At 37.6% G+C, this 24,917-nt stretch overlaps 1 protein-coding gene across 4 annotated transcripts; it reads right to left on the bottom strand.

Moving 5' to 3' along the window:
• Positions 1-352: 352 nt before the first annotated feature.
• On the bottom strand, positions 353-24,917 carry p4ha2 (procollagen-proline, 2-oxoglutarate 4-dioxygenase (proline 4-hydroxylase), alpha polypeptide 2). 4 transcript variants are annotated; one of them, XM_077224815.1, is made up of 16 exons: positions 24,345-24,917; positions 21,763-21,854; positions 19,620-19,716; positions 19,372-19,523; positions 14,435-14,572; positions 13,558-13,797; positions 12,039-12,238; positions 11,023-11,199; positions 9,790-9,860; positions 9,158-9,257; positions 8,682-8,735; positions 4,498-4,557; positions 4,352-4,417; positions 2,502-2,570; positions 942-1,038; positions 353-726 (listed from the first exon to the last, which is right to left on the bottom strand). In XM_077224815.1, the coding sequence occupies exons 2-16, from the start codon at positions 21,839-21,841 to the stop codon at positions 656-658; spliced, it is 1,671 nt and encodes a 556-aa protein (XP_077080930.1). In that variant the 5' UTR covers positions 21,842-21,854; positions 24,345-24,917; the 3' UTR covers positions 353-655. The 4 variants fall into 4 exon arrangements, with proteins under 4 accessions (XP_077080930.1, XP_077080929.1, XP_077080932.1 ...); XM_077224814.1 differs by having other exon boundaries at positions 14,417-14,572; positions 24,345-24,913; XM_077224817.1 differs by lacking the exon at positions 4,498-4,557 and having other exon boundaries at positions 24,345-24,914.

Genomic DNA, 24,917 nt, shown 5'->3' with positions numbered 1-24,917 from the left:
CGAATAGAGAAACATGTCATTACAGAGGCTGCTAATGCTTGAGGTGAGTCATTTCAAAATGTCATAATCTTATTGTTATTCCTGGTTTATATTCACTTGAATTCTAAAGACTATAATAATGTACTGAACACATTGGCACAATAAAAATTAAATATATGAACAGTGCTTGTATAAATGTGTGTGTGTGTGTGTGAGTGTGTGTGTTTAAATAAAAATGCAGAAAGTTTTCAGTGAGGGTTGTGTTTAGGGGTAGAATTAAGGGATAAAATATACAGTTTGTACAGTATTAAAATCATGTCTATGGACAATTTCCATAAAAAATGGAAAAGTGTTGCAGACAAAGAAGCATAACTTCAAATTTAGATATTTTTATTGCAAAATAATACAAAATAAACACTGAAGAACAATAATTTATGCATTACATGAACACAGTGGGAGTTCTATGACGTGATACTCCAGTTTAATCTGCCAAGAAAGTTTAAGCAATGGGAAAAAGAAACGTTGAATAAAACAGAAATCCCTAACAGACAGAAAGCCTGATAAAGCCCTGCTCATGTCTCATAGCAGTGAGTCCTGACTGGATCTGATGCGTGTTCTGGAGTGTCTGATAGTGTCCGTGTTTGGGAGAACTGAGCTCAAATTCTGACTGCATCTGTCAGTCCACTTCAGTCAGGCCACACGGTCGTCTGAACTCCTGACCTCTCTCATGGATCCATTTGTTTGAAACTGCCAAATGAGAGGAACTTGTAAATGCAAATTGATATTTGATGGCTATAAAACAACCTACTTTCATGCCATGTTAGATTCAAAATTGTTTAACTACAATAAAATGGACATTAAAAAAAATAATGTGATTTTTGCAATCAAAAAGTAATTGAACAGCAACCCATTAATGAGCATTGCCGGCATTTGGTCGCCGAGTCTGTATTTAGTCCACTTACCCCATTTACTGCCCACTAGAACAGGACAGGCTGCGTGTCTCGTTCTGTAGTCTCCTTCTCCACTTTTAAAGAGGTTGTACCAGAACACCGCTGTTCCCTACAGAAATAGGAGGATAGGAGTTCAAACCAACCGCTGGATTGCCGCTGATGTCACTACTAGCCGTTTGTCTGTTAGCGTCACGTCACCTCAGCTAATCCAGCCTTTTTGCCCATTTTTGGTTATCCGGCAGTGACGCGCTGCCAAGATGGCGACGGCCAGCTACTACTCTTCAGACACACTACGAGTGACGTCACGGACACTACTGGTCTATATTTCTTTACAGTCTATGGTTTAAACGCTGCATCTGTAAAATATAAAACACTACAAGCTGATGTCAGATCCGATTGGCCGATGGTCGATATGACGCTCGCAACCAGGCGGCAGGCGTGAATAACTTAAGAAATCACTAAGATTAAACATTTCAAGTAATTATATGTCCACCCTGCCTGTCATAGAGCGTGAAAGATACATCAACACACTTAATTTGGTCAATTTAAAAACATGTCCCTTCATTCTCCCAGCGTCAAATTGGTGTAACAACCCAACCCAGTGGCCAGAGGTGTCTTACCCAGACATTTACTCGTAGTCCTACCTCATCGAGTAACCATGGTAAGCCAGTGAATGATTTTACTTCGTTTTTTAAACATCTTTAAATATATATATATTATGTCTTATAATATAAATTATAATATATCTTATAATATATATAACCAACTATATATATATATTTGGTTGTTACACCAATTTGATGCTGGGAGAATGAAGGGACATGTTTTTAAATTGACCAAATTAAGTGTGTTGATGTATCTTTCATGGCAGGGTGGACACATAACTACTTGACATGTTTAATCTTAGTGATTTCTTAAGTTATTCACGCTTGTCGGCTATGTATGAACGTTGTTTTGTGACGCTATTTTGTATTGAAGTCTATGGGAAGTCTAGTTTATTTTCCCCTAAAAAGGGGCGGTGATGAAATCGACATTTAAGTTCCCGGATGTGCGGGTAGTGCGTATTCCAAAATATTAAATTAAACAGTAACGCTTTATTTTAGTTTCCTTGTTACTAGTTACTGTCGTGATAGTTATAACTATAAATTAAGGAAAATTACATGCAACAAACCCTAAACCAACCCCTAATCCTAACTTTATAGTAAGTACATGTAGTTAATTATTATTACTCAGCACTTAAATGTATCATTACACTGTAACAAGGACACTTTAAAATAAAGTGTAACCAATTAAATCAACCTATATTTCCCTAAAATTCTGTTTAAAAAATGATCACCAAATATTTATTAGACATTGATTGGCAAGGCTGTTGGTAGATTTTGATACGGACACAAGGGAAAGGTGACCGTTCGGGTAAGCGGACACTGTTATTCGCCAATGCAATGTTAAATATCCCCCCAAAAAACTGGTTAGTTCCTGTTATCTTAAAAAGTTTCTTGATGAATAAGGCAGTGCCATCATCACTGACGTAATGATTTCATACATGTTTTATTTAAGGTTTGGTGTCCGTACCTTTCTAGGCCAGATAGCAGCACCAAAATCTGTAAAAACAGTCGCTCCTCCCGCCTCAACATCACTCATCTGTAACATAGAAAGATTATTAATATTAACATTACATTTCAAAGAAATTCAACATGGCATGTCATCAGTGTTTCAGTGTCTACTAACAGTCTACTAATACTCTAATGAGAGTTAGTTGACAGGTTATTTATATTTTAGAAGAATGTCTAAAGTGGGCCATCGAAATAAAGTGTAACCAAATAATATCAAAATTTGTAGATGTTGGAATTATTAAAGCTCCAGTAGGTAACTTTTGTAAACAAATATTTGTTCAAACTCATTATGTCCTGACAGTAGAATATGAGACAGATAATCTGTGAAAAAATCAAGCTCCTCTGGCTCCTCCATGTGATCCTATTGCCATTTGCAGAAATACACCGCTCCCGGTCAGAAACAACCAATCAGAGCCAGGAGGAATGTCTTAGCAGTGTCAATCACGCTCGTGTACGTGCTGATCACCCCTCTCTTGCACAGCGCGAGCGCGTACCGTCGTTCGTGACTCTCCTGTTCGAACTCGTTCATCCAAATGAACTAATCTTTTTTCGAGTCATTTCGTTCATTAAACGAACGAAATGACTCGAAAAAAGATTTGTTCATTTGGATGAACGAGTTCGAACAGGATCACAAACGTGCATCACAGAACAGAGCAAGGAGAGCATTTGTGCTTATAAAACTTAAAGTTTTTATTTATTTTTGAAATGACCGATCGTTTCGCTAGATAAGACCCTTATTCATCGTCTGGTATCGTTTAAAACCCTTTGAAGCTGCGCTGAAACTGTCATTTGGTCCTTGAAACGTTTGTGTCCTATTGAAGTCCATCATATGGAGAAAAAGCCTGGAATGTTTTCATCAAAAACCTTAATTTCTTTTCGACTGAAGAAAGAAAGACATGGACATCTTGGATGACATGGGGGTGAGTAAATTATCAGCAAAAGTTTTTTTAAAAGTGAACTAATCCTTTAAGATTATCTTATTAGCTATTTATAACTTATAGAAAGAGTGCAACGTTATAAAGTTACATGCAAAATACATAATGATTTGAGGACCAAGTTTGTAGTCAAAGTATGGGCAGGCCATAGTCAATGTAAAGCATATTGTTGATGTTTCGTCCCTATTAGTGAATGTTCCATAACGGTTTATAATCCGCTGTCATCGGTGGTCCTGCTTACTAGCCTGCGGGTTCACAGCAGGCTCCGCTGTGGGGGAGGAGCTGTGGGGGAGGAGCTGTGGAGGGAGGAGCTGTGGAGGGAGGAGCTGTGAAGGGAGGAGCTGTGGGGGAGGAGCTGTGGAGGGAGGAGCTGTGGAGGGAGGAGCTGTGGGGGGAGGAGCTGTGGAGGGAGGAGCTGTGGAGGGAGGAGCTGTGGGGGAGGAGCTGTGGAGGGAGGAGCTGTGGGGGAGGAGCTGTGGAGGGAGGAGCTGTGGGGGAGGAGCTGTGGGGGAGGAGCTGTGGAGGGAGGAGCTGTGGGGGAGGAGCTGTGGGGGAGGAGCTGTGGAGGGAGGAGCTGTGGGGGAGGAGCTGTGGGGGAGGAGCTGTGGAGGGAGGGCTGTAGCGCAGCAGAGAGCAAGGGAGTTGGACCTGTAAGTTATGCTTGTTCAAATTTTCAGGCTAAGTCAACATTTTCTCAAAACTCCCTACTGCAGCTTTAATGCTTGTTTTGTGTCCCTGGCTGAGATCCACTGGTGTTGTGTGTGTTTTCATGTGGATCCATAGTAGCCGATGACAAAATACCTGATGCCAAGTCAAGAGTAATCATATGACACATGAGTTCTGGAACCAGGCACCACAAGATACACATACTTACATAATTTAAAAAAGTAGCCACACGATTTCCAGTGCCTAATGATTTGAAAGCATCAGGTTCATCTTTCTATGAAGATAAAATTTTAGAGTAAAGACAGGCAGAGAGGCAAGAAACGCTCGTCTCCGAGCGCACACACATGTACTTACGTAGTTCAGAAAGGTGGCAAGTCTATTTCCATCAACCTTGAGGTTGCTGTCAAAAGGACGCTGCAACAGACGTGTGTAACTTTTAAACCAGATTGAAGTGCAGCAGTGGAATATCTCTGCCTCCGAGGCAACTTACTTTACACCTGATATGCTTATGCTCACAACACAAAAACCTGAGTGTTGGGGGTCAAATCAATTCACAAACATGTACTCAATCGAAAAAAATAGGAAAATACTTTAGCTCTAGTGATTTGTCAAAATCAAAAACACTAATGCATTCAAGTTCAATCAATCAATAAAAATCCCAATAAAATGATTAGGAAACTTATTACCACCAGCAATAGCATACAAGCTTTTATTCCAACATTTAAATCACTAGCACTTTTTTTTTGCCATCAATTGACACACTATACCCCCACATAAACATATAATTACATGTAAATAATCATTTTAAAATTCAATTAAATGTACCATGTCCTAGGCCAAAAATGATATTTTTCTTTCTAAATCCACTGCGTGACAGTATAACGCAGGCGAGTTATTACCCGGTGAAGACGCTGATCACTGTTTACTGCCGCTCTATCACAACAGCTCACTGAAGAGTGTGTGTGTCAGACTGAAGCTATTCTGTTGGGATTCAGTTCAGCTACTAACTTTATTTCTTTCTGTCATTTTTTTGTTAAGCTGTGTTGTTGTAGTCACTTTATTTGTCATGCTGCTGTGTTGACAGTAAACTTTTTCATCTTTTTTAGTTGGAGAACCTTGGTTGTTGGAAAGCGGATCTTCAGTTTTTTTTAATATAGTAAATAAAATAGTAGCACTTGGAAGTCGTAGGGTATTGGGTGGCAATCAAATTTTATATGCATTTACTTTAAATGCTAAATTCTACACTTCTGTTATTTATTGTTATTTATGCAACCGTTCTGGTCCTCGAATCTGATTGGTTGAGAGCCTTTTCCAGCCGTGCGATATTCCCCCAGTATCAGCACCGCAACCGTTTTAACGTTTATCTCACTCCGCTTGAGGCGACTGTCATGGCGAATCTGCCACATTTTTAAAAATACTACTGTTGTTGTGTCACGATATGTAGTTTTAAGAGTTTTTTAGGCAAGAATGTAGATATTTAGAGCAGAAATATGTGACTCATATATAAACATAGCGCCTATTTTACAATCTGTTGAGACGCTTTCGCAGATCGAGCATCAGGCTTTCAGCGCTCAGAGAACAGCTTCATCTCGGCCAGTCCTTCGGGAAATAGCCACTGGCTCTTATTGTATGTAGATAGTGGTTAAACATGAGATAGAATTCATTTCGGGAATATCAAACAAGCAATCTTTGGTCTTTAATCTATTACATGTTCCAGAGCAAATCAATTTGGGTTGAGGGGAAAATTAAAGGGATAGTTCACCCAGAAATGAAAATTCTGTCAGTATTTACTCGCCCTCATATTGTTCCAACCCCGTAAGACCTTCGTTCATCTTCGGAACACGAATTAAGATATTTTTTATTAAATCTGAGAGCTGGATCACTCCTCCATAGGCTTCTAAGGGATTGAAACTTGCCGGCCTCGAAAAGTTATTAAAGACATCGTTAAAATAGTCCAAGTGACTACAGTGGCTCAATCTTAAGTTCATCAAGCGACGAGAATACTTTTTGTGCGCAAAAACAAACAAAAATAACGACTTTATTTCAACTATTCATTTCCTTCTCTGTGGGCCTCGAGTCAGTTAGCGTAGTGTGATCACGTAGAGCTACATCACACGCAGGCTCACTATTGGCCGACGCTGGTCATGTGTGTGATGCGTGTGACGTACAACACAGAAGCGCAGCGCTGTTACACTAGTGAACTCACTCGAGGCCCACAGAGAAGGAAATGAATAGTTGAAATAAAGTCTTTTTTTTTTTTTGCGCACAAAAACTATTCTCGTCGCTTGATTAAGATTGAAACTTAAGATTGAGCCACTGTAGTCACTTGGACGATATCTTTAATAACTTTTCGGGGCTATATATATATATATATATATATATATATATATATACATAAAATACATTGGAATAATAATAAACCTTCTTAAAGGCACATTGTGTAGGAATTTCTCCCATCTAGCGGTGAAATTGTATTTTCCATTCAAACGAATTGTGCTCCTCAGCGCCTCGCTTTTTCAAATGCGTGTTGCACAGGGCCGGCCCGAGGCATAAGCGAACTAAGCGGCTGTCAGGGGGCTCCCCAATCGAGTTTACTTTTTTTTTTTTTAGATGACTTAGACAAGTGACATAAATAAATGAATGAATATGAATGAATAATTCAAGACAAGAAAATTCTGATTTCGTGATCAATATACCTGCCAACAACTGCTGCTGTGTCTGCCAGCGTTTAAGTCATGCGCATAATCTAGACACCTTGCATAGACAATTCGTGCGCAACTGCCCATAGTCACGGTATCGGTTTAAGTTAGAGAAAATAGCCGCAGGGGAACTTAACCTTCTAGGTGTAAAGGTGATGATACACAGGGCAATTTTTGAGCAATGTTGCTGAGCAATCTTGCCGAGCGATTGTTGCTGGGGCACTTTCCCATTGAAATTGGGCAACGAATTTCTATCTGGATAATTTAGATTGGTCGTAGGCCCTGTGCCTCATCTGGTTGCCCGTTGACGACAACATTGCCCTGCAACATTGCTCAAAAAGTTGCCCTGTGTATCATCACCTTTAGGGTAGCAGTTTGAATAAATAATAAACATAGCAGTTTGAACTCTTCTCCACTTTATTATACCACACATCAGATCACTAACTCCAAAAACCCGCAACACTCCAGTACTAAGTGCGCACGAGCCATTCCTATCTACGGCAAGCCCCGAGGGGAAAAATTGATTGCATACACACATACAACGAGTGCCAGTGCATCATTACCACATGACAATCCAACATAGTCTGAAACAATAATAATAATAAAAAATATTTTGAGGACAGTAACACTGTATTGAGACAGTTGAGAAATAATAATATTTTTACAGTTTTCAACAATAATGGTCATTTATTCATTATGTTATTTTATATGTTTTGAGACAGTTTGTTTTAAGAAGTTTCAAAGAGTTAATAAAAGAGTAAAGTAAAAGTTAAAACTTTTTTATTTAAGTAGGCATCTATTTTTTATTAAGTATTTATTTTGTATTAATACATAACCTCACTGTATTCATTTATAATGTATCATTATTGTGTGACATTTGTGTCAATAATCGTCAAGCTCAGGTGACTCCGCGTAGTGGGAGGAGGCCCCCAAATCAAATTCTGCTTAGGGCCCCCAAAAGTCTCAGACCGGCTCTGGTGATTGCATCTACGGTAGCTGTTATGTACCAAAAAGCTATGACAGGATGTCTTCTAACAGCACTTCGTCGAGTTTTCCTTCGGGTGAACAGGTTTGTTATTTCAAACAAACTGCAACTTGACACAACGAACAAACGAATGTTACAGTGTGAATAATAACAGTGCAATGCAGCCTTTTAAACTTGCCGGGGAAGTGAAGCGCCTCTCACTGCTCTGCTCCACCGGTTCTGCTGCTTTCAGTCACATGACGCTGGCTCCGAACGAAAACGCGTGTGGAAACGCATTGGCCTAGTACTTTTTGACCCTGTCTGCTATTATGGTTTTTGAAGATGGCGGAACGACATGGAAGCCTCCATGGACCTACCCGTCACATGTATATAAAGATAATAAATTCTTCATTTACGAGGATAAGTCAGATAATTGGCAGAGGTATTTGTACACCGTTGAGGACATATTTATGAATAAAAATATAGATTTCAGATAATAAAATACCTAAAAAACTACACATTATCCCTTTCATAAAACATTTCTGTGGCTGACAATGAACATTAGAGTTAAACAATTTAACACACACCTGATTTCATTTCACTTTGTTCATTCTTTATTTCTAATGAAATGTTACTTCTCCCAACCAAGATTGGAAAGGGCCTAAACAAATGTTCTATGGATAAATTATGAATAAAGATGAAACATGGATGTTGTGTGTCAATTGACAGTAAAAAAAAAAAATAGAATTAAAATAGAAAATAGAATTCCTTTATTGTCAGAGAAAAATTGTTACAAATATTTCTTCATGCACATGCCCATGATTGTTTTGGTGTGAAATATCATGCCACATAATCAAAAGAAATGCCATTCTTACCCTTGAGAAATCATAATGTGGTTCATATTGACCTCCAACGCCATAGTTAGCAACCTAAGATGCAACAGAATTCATAAGAAGATTCTGTTATCGAATCAGAAGAGACATGATATCACATAAGCAAACAACAAATCATGTGCCTTGCACTAGTGTACCATTTACCACAATGCAATGCATTATTACCAAAACATCTGTTTCAATTTGTGTTTAAATACCTGGAGGCTGTATACTAATTAAAACTGTTCATTGAGAAATATCGTGTACATAATTGTACAATTTTATTGTTCCAAGTTTTTTATTCTGAAACTCTTTATTTTGCAGTGTCCCCGTTACATTCCCAATCCGAATTATATAGCAAGTACATGTTGACTAATATTACTCAGCACGTATTTATATAATTACACTGTGACAAGGACACCTATTCTACATTATAATGGTGTGAGACTGAAGTCAATGGAGTATTTTGTATGAATCACCTGTAGCAGTTCTGCAGTGTCCACAGTTAATCCAGTGATGTCCTCTATTCTCTGATTGACCCGCGCGATCACTGGATCCTCTTCTCCTTCCAGCCACGCGCTGAAGACACACCAGAACAGAAACCAATAATGACAAAACCGCTAATAGACCAAACTATGTTAAACGGCTGAATCTCATTACAAACAAGTACACTTATTAATGCATTACCAAGGGGTGAGCACTGTGACCAAATCACAGAATTGTTCTATCACAGTTAAGTTGTATATCATAATCTGGTTATTTTGCTGGAAATTGAATGAAGAAAGCAGCAATATCACCATGACTAAGAGCACTGTTGTTCTTAATATCAGTAGCTAAGCACAAGATAACCGCAGATGTGGTGATGTCTTCTTATTATCACATTAGTTCATGCTTCTTTTTCATTCTCTGCTAATTAAACAATCTTAAGATGGTTTGCTGGTTATAGTAGAATACACTTAATAGCACTGACATCTATTTAATATAAATGGTATGGCAAAATTGGGTAACAGTTCTACCATCATATCTCCCAGCCCTAGTTACCTAACCTTGCCTCTAATAAAGCCAGACATGAACACAATTAAATGATCTGATGTATATGAGATGTGCTCACCTTTTGGAAACTCTATAATGGGCAACCGTCAGAACGCCGGTTTGAGGATCTCTCACTGTGGCCCTCGCAAGCTATAGAGAATAACTCATTATTAGCTTTAAAACTGAACCAAAGCAAAGTTAAATAACGTGCAGAATATTTCAGTTTCTTCACGTTTCACAGAGACTGAGCACAGGGAACTAGATTACAAAACATAAAAGGATAGTTATCCAAACATAAAAATTCTATCATTATTTACTCACCCATGTGTCATTCCACACCAGTTTTGTGATTTTTTTTTAAATTCTATGTGTGATGAACAGATCAAAACTTCAGTAGTTGTTCACTGATCATCTTAAATCCAGTCAAACCCAGCATTCATAGCTTTCAGACATAGACGGTCACATGTAGGCCTAGTAGTAGTAAGCGAATGCAAAGATTTTGTGAAGAGGAAATACTTTAAAAATAAATCATTTTTTATTTTTGGAGTTAGACAGACATGGTCACTATGAACTGCTACTGTTGTACAGAAAAAATGACAGCATACAGATTTGAAATGACAAAATATTAAGTAGTAAAAGCGAGCGAAAGTAAAAGTTTAAGCTTTACATGTTTTATTAGATGTCATAAACTGGCAAAAAGAAATGGGCTTGCTTAACTGTAAACCTGTAAAAAGCCTTGAAAAAGTCTCAGGTTGTCAATGCACCAAGTCTATAAGACGTTATTTTTTGTATAGTGACTGTAGTTAATTTTTCTCAGCTTGCCCGGTTTGTTTTCACAATGAAAATAATGTAAGTGGGTAAAGTTCAGGATTAAATCAGCTAATGCTTTTTGTGTGACGTTCTTAGCTTAGTGGGTTTACTATAGGAGAACAATGGTGCAGTTACATTTATGTTCTAATGACCAAAAAAAGTTAGATTTATAGATTATAATAACAGATAGAACATTAAATTTGTTTGGCTCAAACGGCTTGTAAATAGTTTTCAATTAATATGGTTATCAACTGTTCTCATAGAGTTTTGTCGTTTTACAGCATCTTATTCAACTCGCTATAACAAATGATTGCTATTTATTTACATTTCTCTTTATTGTATAATTCCTATCAACACTGAGTCTGTTTCTTCAAACTGGAGGCAGTGGCTGTCAGAATGTCACATCACAATTTGATGTAAAACAAATGGTATGTGTGATTTTTCTTTACACCATTTTTGGATGAACTATTCCTTTAAACTGGTCTACTGGTTGAACACTGACCTTGGGTTTGGCTAACTCCTTGATCTTCTCGATCTCTTCGTCAGACAGGGCTTCCAGAAAGCGGACGATATGAGGACTGTCCCACTCATCCTCCTCCTTCATCGGCTTCAGCAACAGACGCGGGTTCCTGTTGCCGTCCTGATAACGGCAGAACAGTCGGCTACGTCTCTTCAGAGTCTGTTGGGAAATTAAGATTAAATAAAAAAGCTTCCCAACATTTTAAGATTTTGAGACATTTAGTAAGAACCTGCAGCTTATTGGAAGGATTTTAATTTATCAAAACTTGTTCATCCAAATTTAAAAAGATTTAAATTAGATTTAGATAAATGGAATTATATGGGGTAAGACACTGAAAAAAGAAAAAAGAAAAAACATTAAAATAAATATATGTGAATAAAAGCTTAAATTCAATTTGTTCCTCATAAAACAATTATGTCTCTTCAGAAATTTTGGAGTAAACAACTCAAATCATATGGATTAGTATTACAATCTCTTTATGAACTTTTTGAAGCGTCAAAGTGGTAGTTGCGTTGCTGTCAATGAAGGAACCCAGAAATCTCTCAGATTTCATCAAAAATATCTTCATTTGTGTTTCGAAGATGAATGAAAGTTTGGAATCAATAAGGATGAGTTTTCATTTTTGGGAGAACTATCCCTTTAAGCACTAAATCATACTATTAGAATGATTTCTGAAGGATCATGTGACTGCTTAAAATGTATCTTTGCCATCACAGAAATAAATGAATTAAACTATATTAAAGTAGAAAACAGCTATATTCATTTGTAATAATAAGAGCATGAGAGATTTTTTGCAGAAACATTAAAAAATCTCACTGATCCAAAACATTTGAACGGTAGTGTACCAATATATTCACAATACTACACAATAAACACAGTTAGAAAAATGAGACACTGTAAATAACTGAATAACATCAGCTTACGTGAAGCAGAAAATGTGCTTAAGTGCAAATAATTCAGCAATTACATTTCCCGAATTCTCATGCACGAGTGCTCACCAGTTTGACGCCCTCTCCCCTGCACAGCGCCTCATACACCTCTCTCTCGGGCAGGTAGTCTTTGGGCCGCTTGTAAGTGTCGAGCTGAATGGGCCTCTCTTCTGCGAGCTCCTGTTGGCTGCGACCCATGTTTCTCAGCTCCTTCGAGAGCAGACGCTCAAAGTAGTGCAGATTTCCTCCTGCCCTCTGGTGGCTGGGATCTGCACGTACACACACAGCACAGGACACGCATAAACTGCGATGGTTAGTTTACTTTTTAAATATGATGCATTGCAGCCAAGAAATACAGCCAAACAATGTATCTGGTATTAAGGATATATTCCTTATAATCTATATAATATTTAATTATATGAAAGCAAAGAAATAAGGTAGTGCTGGGCGGTATACCGGTTCATACCGAATACCAGTGTTTATTTTTGTTATGATATGAATTTTTATTATACCGCAATACCGGTGTATGTCGCTTTAACAGCGTTGGGAACGCGACACCGTTTGAGAGGATCTTTTCACTGTTGCACTGGTGATACACAGATGTGTGTGTGACTGAGTGTGAAGGTAAAGATGGATCGGTTAAACTATAATTGATAGCTGTCAAATTATATTACAGTGTTTCCCATACATTGGTTCACAATATAAACACAACCTTTTGGAAAATCGATTTGTGGTTGGCATTGACATCGTTATGTGAGCACTGCACGTTTCAAAGTCAAAACGCGGCACGGGTGTTTTTATATGAGTGTATCTGAAGTGAACCTACGGTCTTTAGAAAAGCTTCGATGTTATTTCAATTTAATCTTTATCTTTCCTGATAAAACAGCGTTTATGAGCGCCTCCTGCTGGACCTCTTTGTAAACCGCATCATTTTGTGAGGCCTTACAAACCTGTTTTAATACTAGTGTGGATTTTTCTACAATATTCACTCATGACAGTAAAATAGGGCATTCTAAGTCAATCTACTGCAGTACCTCCTCTCTCAAACCAGTAGAAAATGTGGATAACACCCAGTCATGCTTGAAAAAAAATAATACCGTCATATACTGAGAAACCGAAATAATTTTGAAAAATACTGAGATATAAATTTTTCATTATACCGCCCAGCACTACAATCAGGTACAAGAGGTTGTGCTATCACGCCTGAAGGGCCGTTACTTATTCACGATACATCACTAGCGTCAAGTACCTTATAGCTTTTATAAAATGGTTACCACACAATACAGATATTAAAGCCAAAAAATATGTATCAATGCAACTTTTAAACTATAAGTAATAACACTAAAAGCCTTCCTTCCGCTGGAAAAAATAGTCCCTGACCGTGAACAGCAACAGAAGTTACATTACTACGCCTTTAGATGGCGGCAAATACTTTATGAGCGAGTCAGTCAGTAGAGAAGACTTTTATATTGAAAGGACTGAAATTTGTGAACACAGAGAAGCAAGACGCAACTGACAAATGACTAGCATTCGGGCCATTTTTTTTATTTGGACATTACACTTCCAAGAGAGAGAGACAATAGCTTACCAATGGCCACCAAGCGTCGGGTGAGTTCGATGGCTCGTGGCAGATCCCCCATCTGATAGACTGAGTAACTAAGATAATCTAAAACATCAGCCTTGGTCGTCTTGGCGTCTTCTCCCGAGTCCATCTGTCTCAGCGCCTGCTGCATCCACAGCACTGAATGATAGTAGTCATTCTCATTGTAGGCCAGTTTCCCCATGTCAAAGCAGTCATCCACCGTCAACAGAGCATTGTAGCGCACACCTGTGGACAAAACATCACATCATTTATCATAGGACTTGGTGAGGATTTGATATTGGACTTTTATATTGGAAATCTGGCTTGTTAGCATATTATCTTTTCAGGAAAATTTACATTAAGAAAAAATGGTAAGTGGTTATTCACAGACATACTAAAACTTCTGGCTTGTTCACAGACAGCACAGAATGACGCACAGTTGAACGTGTCTTATTCAAAAGAAACGAGCAAAACAAAGAATATTCTTAGTTTTGATAGATAAATATAATGCCATATTACCAAAACAAGGTACAATTCCAATTAAAAATAGAGGGATTGAGTTAGAGACTCCAAATTTACTATGATGACAGTTTAGACTGTCCTCTATCAGTGTGCCAAATTTCATAACTTTCCCGCAAGCGCTTCTATGGGGAAATAAGCACATGCATTCACTAAAAAAATCTATATCTTAAACTTCTTACGAAGACGCTATGGAAGTCTCAGAAAGCCATTGCACTGATACTGAGGGTGTACTTGATTTGTTACCCATTTAAAGTGTTGCAATGATGGGTTGAGTTTTATCACCGCAACGCCAGCCCTGTATAAAATGAACAAAAAGAGATTTCGAAACAAGAGTGTGAGTTACCCGCGTGCTGCCTCTGACCTGGCAGTTTGCCTTTGGAGAAACTCTCCGAGTCCAGTTTATACGTGTCCTGCAGACGCAAGAGCGCTTTGGCTGCTCCCTTCTCATCCTCCTCATCAGGGAAATACTGTCTGTGCACTGACATGTTTGATATGAAGCCTTCAGAGGGAAAGAGAGAGACAAAAAAGAGCTTTGTGGAGGTGTTTTTTTATTAGACATGGCTTGAAGGTCTGGTGTTTGCTGAAGAAGAAAAAAAAACAGATTTAAGAATTAAAAACTGATTACTTTTAATGACACAGTGCTTTGCCCAATGAGAATCAACTACAGTACACAATGGCAGTATTATGTGGTCAAATATTTGTGAATAATGAGTTTAACTGTATAACTGACTGATTTCCTGCTCTTTCCAGCTGTGGTAGTTGCATGTCTCTCAGCTGCATGCCACTTGGTGATCTTTCTTCTCACATTATAAAGAGATTTTAAAGTAACACCAGGTAACTTTTGCTCTCGGGGTCCCCCTACAGTTGGGAAACAGTATTGTCCTCTAATACTGTCGTAAACTCTGTCATCGTGCATTTGTTGACAACCAATATAGCCCTGAACACTGTAGGAGGAGGTCACATGCAGGTGTTCTGCTTGCGTCACGTGTGAAATGTCTTCATCCCAGGTACAGTGGCATATATTTCAGCATGTCATATGAATATAATTTCATGGGTTTTATTTTTTTTCTAACGACAAATGATCGCGATGATCACGTTTACAAGCCAGTGTCATTATAGTAGCCTAGTCTATTGGTTACCGTTTTACTGAATCTATATGATACTTCAATGCAATGTTTGAGTGGTAGATAATAATCACCTATATCGTCAATATTATAATATCAAGCTACCATAAATAAATCTGCAAATTTTACAAATCGATTTGCATTATAGCTTGAGGCAAGACAAATAATCATTACCTGATTCATGAAGATAAACGGAGGATAAGATAGCTTCCGTAACATAGTCAGGCAGAGAAAAAAACACCCCAGACTACGGGGTGTCATTGGTTGTTGCGTTAAATGTTACCCAGATACAATAGTGCTATTTTCTGATTGGCTAACAACACCAGACGAACAACACCAGAGGAGACGCGCTTGAATTCATGCCTGTTCCACAGTGAGAGTGGCGCGGCCAGAGTTTTGGGCGGCATATTAAATATATTACAAATAGTTTTTCAGCGTGAGAAATACAATGTGTGGCGGGAGAGCGTGACAAAAGACCGAAATGAGTGAGTGTCACGCTCGATGCGTGACACTAGACAGCCCTGCGATTTTAAGGAAGTGGGGGTGGTGGTGGAAGTGACGTATATGCCGTAAAGCAGTCGAGTTTTGTAGTTCTCTTTATTCGCCGGTTACTACCCGCAACCTGAAGTTTAAAAGTACGATTAAAAACGCTACAGACCCCATCAGGCTATGGCAGACGTGTCATTCAACCTAGTCGATGTAACATCACAAGAGACTTGGAAATATATTATGAAGGTTGAAAAGTTACCTGGTGTTACTTTAACTCAAGAGTATGTATGCATTTCATAATAATCTGCTTAATGTTGGGGTGATCTCCCTGTCAGGGTTACTTCCTGTGACTGGCTGGCTGTACACTATCCTTGACTTTTATTTTAAGTGGAAACATTCTCAAGTACTCCACATTTCAACATGTTGCAACACACACATGCTCGCACAAGTTCACATTAGGGTGAGAGTGAAAATAAATGAGCAGCTGCAGTGACTGACTCTATTCACAAACAATCAGGCTGTTGAGACTTGCTATATAGTGTATATGAGTGTACTATATGCTTATATGTACTATATGTACTATATGCTATATAACTGCAGATTTGCAGTTTGAGTTGTATTTATGTTGCATTTTTGTTAATCTTGGTTTCTCACAACTTGTGTTTTTTCTGAGCTAAACGGAGTGAACTGAATTTCACAAATGTGCACGTCGTGCAGCTGTGCAGAGAAGCCCAACGGCCAAAGTCAAGAATAATTATGCTTTTGTTTTGTTTTTCACTATCGTATACCCCTAGAACACTAGGAATATATGGCATGTGTTGCATGGGATCATTCTGTGATATTTTTTAGTCTTTTTTAAAAAGCTTGATGCTGGTCGTTATTCACTGCCATTATATAGACAATTCTCCTTTTGTGGTCCATAAAAGACTGAAGGGCATACGGCATTAGAACAACACCAGGGTGAGTAAATGATGATCTAATTTTCATTTTAGGGTGAACTATCCCTTAAATTATTACAAACTTTTGACCAGTAGAGTAAACTGTATATCAGTGGGCGACTGATATATTGGAAAGGCTGATATATCAGCTGATATTTGACCTTTTATAAATATCGTAATAAGCAATAAGTTTCTCTATTTGGCCGATGTGTCAGAAGCGGGACTTTTATTTTGAACCTGATGAGTCTTCATTATTTTACGTAACGTTACTGTTTAACAGTCCGATCTAATGTGTTATTAGATAGAATTGTTGAACAAAGAAAGTAAACGAAAAATAATTATAGCGTTTGCTTTTATATTATTAGTAATAAAAAGGCAAACACTATAATACTTTCTCATTTACCGTCAGCATTCAGCAAATAAACATTTATATCATTTAAACAAATATTTGAATATCTAATATTCATTTCATTGCTCAAAGCTTGCAGACTTTGTCAAATTCAGCTGTGAGATCAATATCGGTCAACCCCTTGTATATATATACTGTTTATATTCTTAGAAGCGGTTTAAATAATATTAAATGATATTTGACCTGGACTGGAATCTCTACCTTCCACCAGTTCAAACCATAGACTGTAAAAAAAGATGGACGGATGACGCCCCTTCACTCTCTCCCATTGGTGAAAAGTGAAGCCACCAAAGTCCTGATATGGCGCTGACATCTTGCACAGATTTGGGACCTGCTTCTGCACAGTAGTGAGCAGGAAGTAAAGCTGCGATATCAAGGTGCCGCCCTCACTCCTACGAAACGGTTAATACAAAATTTACTGTGTGAAAAAAACATTTATGGACATGTAGAAATTAAAGTTGAAGCTCCAATCTCCTCCCAAAAATTCCCAAGAAGTCTGTTGATGTCTCAGTGACTACTTCGTTTAGAGAAGCTGTCAATCACAGCTGTCAATCATGACGTTACATTCCCGTTTTTATAGCATCAAATAACTAACTAAGACCAAACTTATTTTAAAAAACGAACACTTAAAAACTTAAATCAGCGTGATAAAAACTAACCAAAATGACAGAAAACATCTTTGGAAAAAATTTATTTGCAGTGTAATTTGATTGTTTAGTTTCCATTGCGTTCGTTACTTAATGGGGAGGCGGGCTTTATGACCTATACTGGGACCAGCCACCAGGAGGCGATCGAGATGCTTTGGCTTCACTTTTCAGCACTTGTGCGGCACGCTTGGTTCAAACATGTTGCGTCATTTCCATCATATCCATATCAAACATATCCGTCCTTCGAATGAGACGTCAAACCGAGGTCCTGACTCTCTGTGGAGGTTGAAAATCCCATGGCACTTCTCGTAATTGAGCAGGGGTGTAACCTGTAGTCCTGGCTAAATTCCACCAATTGGCCTTTACCAATCATGGCCTCGTAATAATCTCCATCCACCGAATTGGCTCTATCACTCTCTCTCCTCTCCACCTATAGCTGGTGTGTGTGTGTGCGGTGAGCGCACTGGCGCCGTTGTTCTGTGGCTGCCATCACATCCTCCAAGTGGATGCTCACACTGGTGGTGGTTGAGGAGAGATTCCCTGATATGTTTGTAAAGAGCTTTGGGTGTACAGTACTATATGAAAGCACTATATAAATGCCATATTCATTCATTCATGTTAAACCTTTTCTTCAGCATGTCGCATCTCAAAAAGCAGCTTAAAAAAAGAGCCAAAAGATAAAACTGTACATCATTACAAACAAAATCATGTTATGTCAAAACACATAAAACTATCATAAAGTTGCAGACCCTTCCAGACCTAACTTTCTCAAGGTAAATCTACAATGACTTCTTTGTGATAAACGTATCCACCTTTTTCCTGATGAGCCTGCATTTTAGATTATGAGAGCCACTTCCAATTTGGGGAAGTTCCACTCAAAAAGGTTGTGCTACAAATAATCCGTATCCATCAGCTTGACTGAATGAGCTGTACAATTTTCTTATGTTCTCATGTTCAGACTTCAAGAGAATAACATAACGTTTGGTATTTTAAAGTGACGTGGGATGACAAGAATATCAGTGGAAAAGCTTTTCAGTCGCTGCATTCTTTTCCTCCTAAATCTTTTCTCTTTTTTTGCCTTTGCATTTCGCAGTCACATTATGAAAAAGGACAACATAAACTCAGCATTTGTGGCCTGGTCTCCCAATTTAATTCACAATATATTCCATAATTTACTGGAATGCACTAAGAATCTTTTGTTTTTCAGCCCAAATCCTATCTCTTTCCAGGTTTGTTTTCACACGGATGCTTTAAAATGTAATCGCCTCCCCAGTCCACATTAGCAGTGTTTACTGGAATCTTTCTAAAGCATGTACTACATTTAATGTCTGTCAAAATTACGAAAATCTTATCACTCAATGTTCCAGTTAATGAACATTTTTGATTAATGCAACGTGTTACATGATGCGGACACATATTAGCACAGCATGATGCGGACACATATTAGCACAGTAATATTTAACTATTTGTAATATTGCTGTGGAAATAATAAAGCTTTTGGGGTCTATTGTAGTAATTTGTTGATGCCTTTACACCTAAATTTCCTTTACATGTTCAATGGTTGAAGGGTAAGTAGAATAATGTAATTTCATTGAGCAAACCTTTCACTGACTGTTCACAGTTTAACAGAAGTTACTCCCATAATTTGCACATGCATCATGGGGCTTAGGAAAAAGGTGGATAGACTGTACCATCTGATGGGTCTTGTAGCACCAGGCTCTCTAACTCCGACCACTCAGTGTTGAGTCTCTTCATCAGCTTGTAGGCGTTCACCGGGTGAGCCAGGAAGCCTTCAGGGTCCGACGTTGATGCATGTGTCAACAGATCTAGTTTATTAGCCCAGCTGAAGCCAGCAGATGGCACCAAAATAAACAAACACAAATGAGTCATGGGTTCACGTGAAGTCATACAAAAAAAAATATTTTAGTTAAAGATTCACCTCTTCACAGCTTCAAGTTTCAACTCTTCCGCCTCAATGTATTCTTTCAGGGATTTGACTAGCTCTCTTTCTGTAAATATCAGGTCTGTCATTTGGCCTATGAAAAAGAAAAAAAGAGACATTTATTTACCATCAAGTTTTACCATCCTTCAGCAAAGCCAGCCATTACTGGGATATATATTACCACATGAAATATGTATTAAGTGTGGAAAACTTTTGAAAAGATTTACCTTTTTAATATTTCATCGGTCGAGACATAATGCAAGAACCAACACTTTATATAATATTTAGATCTACTCCCATTGCATTGTCCAGTGTAAACAGCATCAGTGAATGGGAATTTTGGTGAAAGTGTAGAACAGATAAAGTCTTGATTAAAGGCATAGCTTGGTTGCTTTCTGTATATAATCATAATTTAAAATATAGCTGCAAGCAGCCAACACGGGGCCAAGCCCTTCCAATGGTCCCATGGGTTACAAAAGTAGCTAAAAAATACTTTGGTTTCAAAACTTTAAAAGTAACTTTAAAAACCAAAGTAAATACTTTGTATTCTTACAAAGTATTTCTACTTAATGTAAGATGTTGAATGTGATCAGCATGATGAGATCAATAGGTTCAAGAAGAAAATACTTTTTTTGTTTTGTTTGTTTCTTTGTATGTTGATGTTGATATCTGTAAGTTCTTAAAAAAAATGGACAGAACATTGGTAAAATGGTTACGGTAAAAATGGTTTAAACAATTTAAACGTGCTTTTGTTTGAAAATTCTGTAACTAAGCTTAATGTGTCTCAGAGATGAGAGCATTTTGTTTTCATATGGAAGAGAGATTCAAGGTGAGAATGAACATTTTTAAATGACAGAAAAAAACAGTTTCAATAGAGAGTCAAATAAAGTACTGTATGAACTTGGCATATAATTATTTGGACTTTCCGCCATATGGGAAATGAGCACATATTTTCTGACAAACTGTTAAAAAGTTATTAGCAAAAATAGCTAATTTTTCAGATCTTATGAACTGAGGTGGCAGTGGCACTGTTCCCAAATTTGGCATGGCCTCCTAGATCATGGTTCCAAAAAAGCATACCAATTTTCATTTTGATTGATCAAAGTTTGCCTAAGATAGATACAGCCTCTGAACCAATTTTGGGTCGACCTAGTTAAGGTCACAACATCATAACTTTTTTTTGACCAGTGGGTTTTGAAATTCCATTCAGTCATTTCATTTCTGTGCGGCTCGTTCCAAAGATCATTTCTGCCAATTTTCGTAAGAATTGGGACAAATTTTGAAGGATGAGTAGTGAAAACAGGGAATACTGTACTTTTCAAAATGGCTACTACTGTAATAGGCGGAGTCTTAATAAATGATGTTGTGGTCAGCATGATGAGAGGAATCAGGTGTAATAAGCTTAATTTTTGTAGATCAAAGGGTTTCAAAAGTTATAACTGTTTCAAATGTGAATGCTTTAACTGGAGGTGGCACTATGGAGTTGATCCTAGAGACCCCTAACATTGGTCAGATTACTATTCATTACCATCACTTCAAGAGTGCCAATTTTCATAATTTTCCTACTTATGGTTTATATGGCTGCCATAGACTTCCATTGGGGAGGAATAATTAGCAGAAAACTAACAGAAACAATAGGGGCTTCAGCCCTTTTGGGGCTTGGCCCCTAAATAACAGTTGATTTACATGCTACTAAGAGGAACAGTGTTAAGTTGACCATTTAGTCACTGGCTTGGCAAGAAGAAAATTAGTTGTTTTGGCAACTTGGTTTCAATAGAAGCCATTTTTAGACTAATAATGAAGTTTACAGAATGTTTTATAGCATAATGAAAATATTTCTTGAAATGTTTATCATTAAAGAATCACTGTGTAATTTCTGCAAGATTACTATCACCAATTGGAATTGCAAAAGTAATGTTTGCCAAACATTCCCTTCATCTGCTAATTTGCAGACAAACAGCTGTGTTGGGCTAGTGTTGGGGTGGACAAGAAACTCAAACAAACAGCTACACTGTGATAGCACTACAAAACCACAGTATTGCCCCGGTTTGGGGAAATCAACCATCCAATGGTTTACTCACAGAACAGTTGTCTTTGCAAGTTCAATTGCAAAATAGAATGACTTTATTTAGAAATTTACCGATTGACGTGAAGATTTCTGCTTGCGTGGGTGAAGAGAAGAACAGAGTCAAAAGCGTTAGCCCCAGAAGTGTTGCCATCGCCAAGCAAAACCTACAAGAAAATCAAACAGACATTTTAGAAAGGTGCAGATGTACTGTACGTATATCCCGACTTATAGTATTTAACTGAACATTGCTGAGGCTGTCAAAATAAATGTTAAATATATATACACAATACTGGTAAAAAAAAGTTTGGAAACATTAAAAAAAATTTATGTTTTTGAAAGAGTCATCAAGGCTGCATATATATACTTGCAAGTCTACACATACGCATGTTAAGTATTTTTTTTTTTTTTTTACTATTGAGGGCAGACAATAAATACTAAGCCAAGTCAGAGAATAGACTGCAGAAAGCTCTGGTGTTTAACCACAAATGGGTCAAGAAACATATGCAGAGTTTTTCTTGAAGAACAGTATTAAAAAAAAAAAGAAAGAGTATGACCAGAAACGATACACAGAACATTGTGCTTGTGTACTGTAGAATGGAAAACTTGCCATGTAACTAAGCAACAATACAAAAATATATTTTTATACAGCAACCAATTCAACTTGCATAGAGGAAAGAAATTAAGTAAAATCTGAGACCAATATATTCAGCTTGATCTCTGACTCAAAAAGTTTCTAAGCATGTTCTATGCATTACATTTATAAGAACTGATGGCACAAGTGAGCTGAATTGAAGAAGGAACCTGCTGATTCATATCTAGGGACCAAACGCGAGGCCAGTAAAGCAACCTCAAAGCAATGGGTGAAACTACAGATCAAACACTTTTCTAAATCTACCAAGAAATCGTGCCAGTATTATACTACTATGCATTCACCAGAATACAGTTTACATGTCAAGTAGCTTATTTATTATACATTATTAATACTTAAATATGATGTAATATAGATAACAGCCACTGAATTAATTATATATATAAAACTTTTTGTGGTCTTACGAAGTGGAATTAGATACTGTCACAGACAACAAACTTTTTGGTACAAATGTGACCAATTCCTTTAGCTAATGACCAGTCATTACATTCAAAGCATAAAACCTGCCAGAGCGAAACAGTTTAACTGGGCGTGGGTGAAATTGGTTAAACTCGAAATGGAAACCACAGAGAGAATACACAAGTCTCTTAAAAAAGTTCATTATAGAGACCTCACGATTCCATTCGTTTTAAGATTCAGGAAGTCAAAATCCAATTCCAACACAATCTGTGTGAAGATTATGTATAAAACTCCTACCAAAATTTTTCCTATTAAAAATCCTATTACTTTTACGATGGATGGGTGCGCTTTTTTGAGCATCAATATCTAAGGTTCCAATCACTGCCATTTTAAAGCTTGGAAGAGCCAACATATTTTTTTTAATACAACTGTGATTGTGTTTGGCTGAAAGAGGGAAGTCATATACACCTTGAGGGTGAGTAAATTATGGGATCATTTTCAGTTTTGGGTGAACTAACCCTTAACTTGACTCAAGCACTTTGGCAAATAGTTAATTAAATAGTAATACACAGTCATATTTAATCTACTTTTGAAACATCTGAAGTTCGCACCTACTTTAAAAGTAAACTCCCTGTCATGTAAACACAGCTGTGATTGACTCTTTAGTTGTTCTTGTTTGTGCTAATGGTCCTTCTTAAGGGTTTTGAATGCTGAAGTCATTGGACAAAGCTGAAGATCCTCCGTGTGGGAAAATACTAGGACACAATTCCCACTTTACCGATGATCTGCATGCTCCATCTGAACAGAGTTAGGAATTCAGATGAATAAACCAATGTTAACCAAATAATTTGAATCAGGGCAAATAATGTTAGCATACTGTTAGAAAAAGATATATTATACACTTTAAGAGCAAAGCAACACGTCCTCTAAACTCTGAAATGTTTCTGAAGTCAGTGCACAAGAGCGATGACGACATCTTCTAGAAAATGTCCTGTCCACCACATGAGGATTTGCCTTGAGTTTCAGCCGCTGCAGAATATCAGCAAAAATCTACCATCACTTAATAAAACGATATATTATTTCACACCTTCAGCTGAATTCAGACACAGATGTTAGCTCTTATAAATGCAGTACATAATATTTATTCATATTAATTATACTCATCACAGCAGCTAACTGTGAGCCTTGAATTAAAAAGTGAAAAGTAAAAGTGAAATAAATACAGTATATTCTCGTATTATATTGCACATACATAACCTAACACATTGTATTTAAGGTGTTCAAAGAATGAAAATAAATATAAAGCAGTCCTAAGGCTAACGTATCCACACTTATTTTACTACAGGGTTTACATTAATTAAAACACCGCTTACATTACATTTCACCAGCTGCTGATGAGCTGCACTTTCAAACGTGCATGCAACTGATTTCAATAGCCTACTCTGAATAAAAATCGTATAACGCTAGAATAAGAAACATTGTAAAAAGGGTTATATAAAGGTGAAATGTTAGAGGTTTAAGTCAATGCTGTTGCATGACATGCAGATTTGTTACAAATCAAAACATCGAGCTAGATGAAAGACATTAAACATGTATGAGCTCTTACCTAGTTTTCAGTTGAAAGTAAAGTGTGATGGGGCAGTCCCGGTAAAAGAGTTTTATAATCACCCCTCTACTGTTTCAGAGGGTTTGCAGTGATTTTGGTCGCTGCCACGTACAGAAGACCCAACACTTTCCACTCGCGCTCACAATCCTTCTAATAAACGCGCACACGCATTCCAGAACTACATGACGATCCGCTATATCAGGAAAAACATTTAGCAAACAGCATTTAATGGCGTGAAATACAGCATTGTATCATCTGATCCACACTTGACTACAACCAATCTTCATATTAAAAGTCAACGAATCTCTAATGGCATCAAAAGACGACGTGTAAACTCAGATGAAGGATAACCATTTTTCTTGACTCTTCTCTGCGCCTTGATAATTTGAACGAGAAAAACGTTTAGGCAGAATTTACTGTTTAGGTCCTGTTAAGTCCAAATGAAATGCAGGTTGCTGGATCTTAATCGAGGCACTGAATTAGGATAGAGGTTTATTCCCCCTAAAGTCGACCATCTGAGATCGACACGACACAAAAGATCAGGGTATATACACGATGGTTTACGGTAAAAAA

Source organism: Siphateles boraxobius, unplaced genomic scaffold (genome assembly GCF_051911475.1).
Source record: "Siphateles boraxobius isolate OS27281-9 unplaced genomic scaffold, OSU_SipBor_1 92, whole genome shotgun sequence".
In the NCBI taxonomy this organism is placed as follows: domain Eukaryota; kingdom Metazoa; phylum Chordata; class Actinopteri; order Cypriniformes; family Leuciscidae; genus Siphateles; species Siphateles boraxobius.
The sequence above is the reverse complement of the archived record's forward strand: the minus strand, read 5'-3'. Positions and strand labels throughout refer to the sequence as shown.

Excerpts from the sequence above, each read along its gene's own strand:
- p4ha2 (XM_077224814.1), bottom strand. The coding sequence starts at position 21,841 with ATGGCAACACTTCTGGGGCTAACGCTTTTGACTCTGTTCTTCTCTTCA. Across the intron at positions 19,524-19,619 it reads AAACTTGAAGCTGTGAAGAG|CTGGGCTAATAAACTAGATC; the intron begins GTGAATCTTTAA and ends TGCTGGCTTCAG. Across the intron at positions 727-941 it reads TCTAGTGGGCAGTAAATGGG|TTTCAAACAAATGGATCCAT; the intron begins GTAAGTGGACTA and ends CTCATTTGGCAG.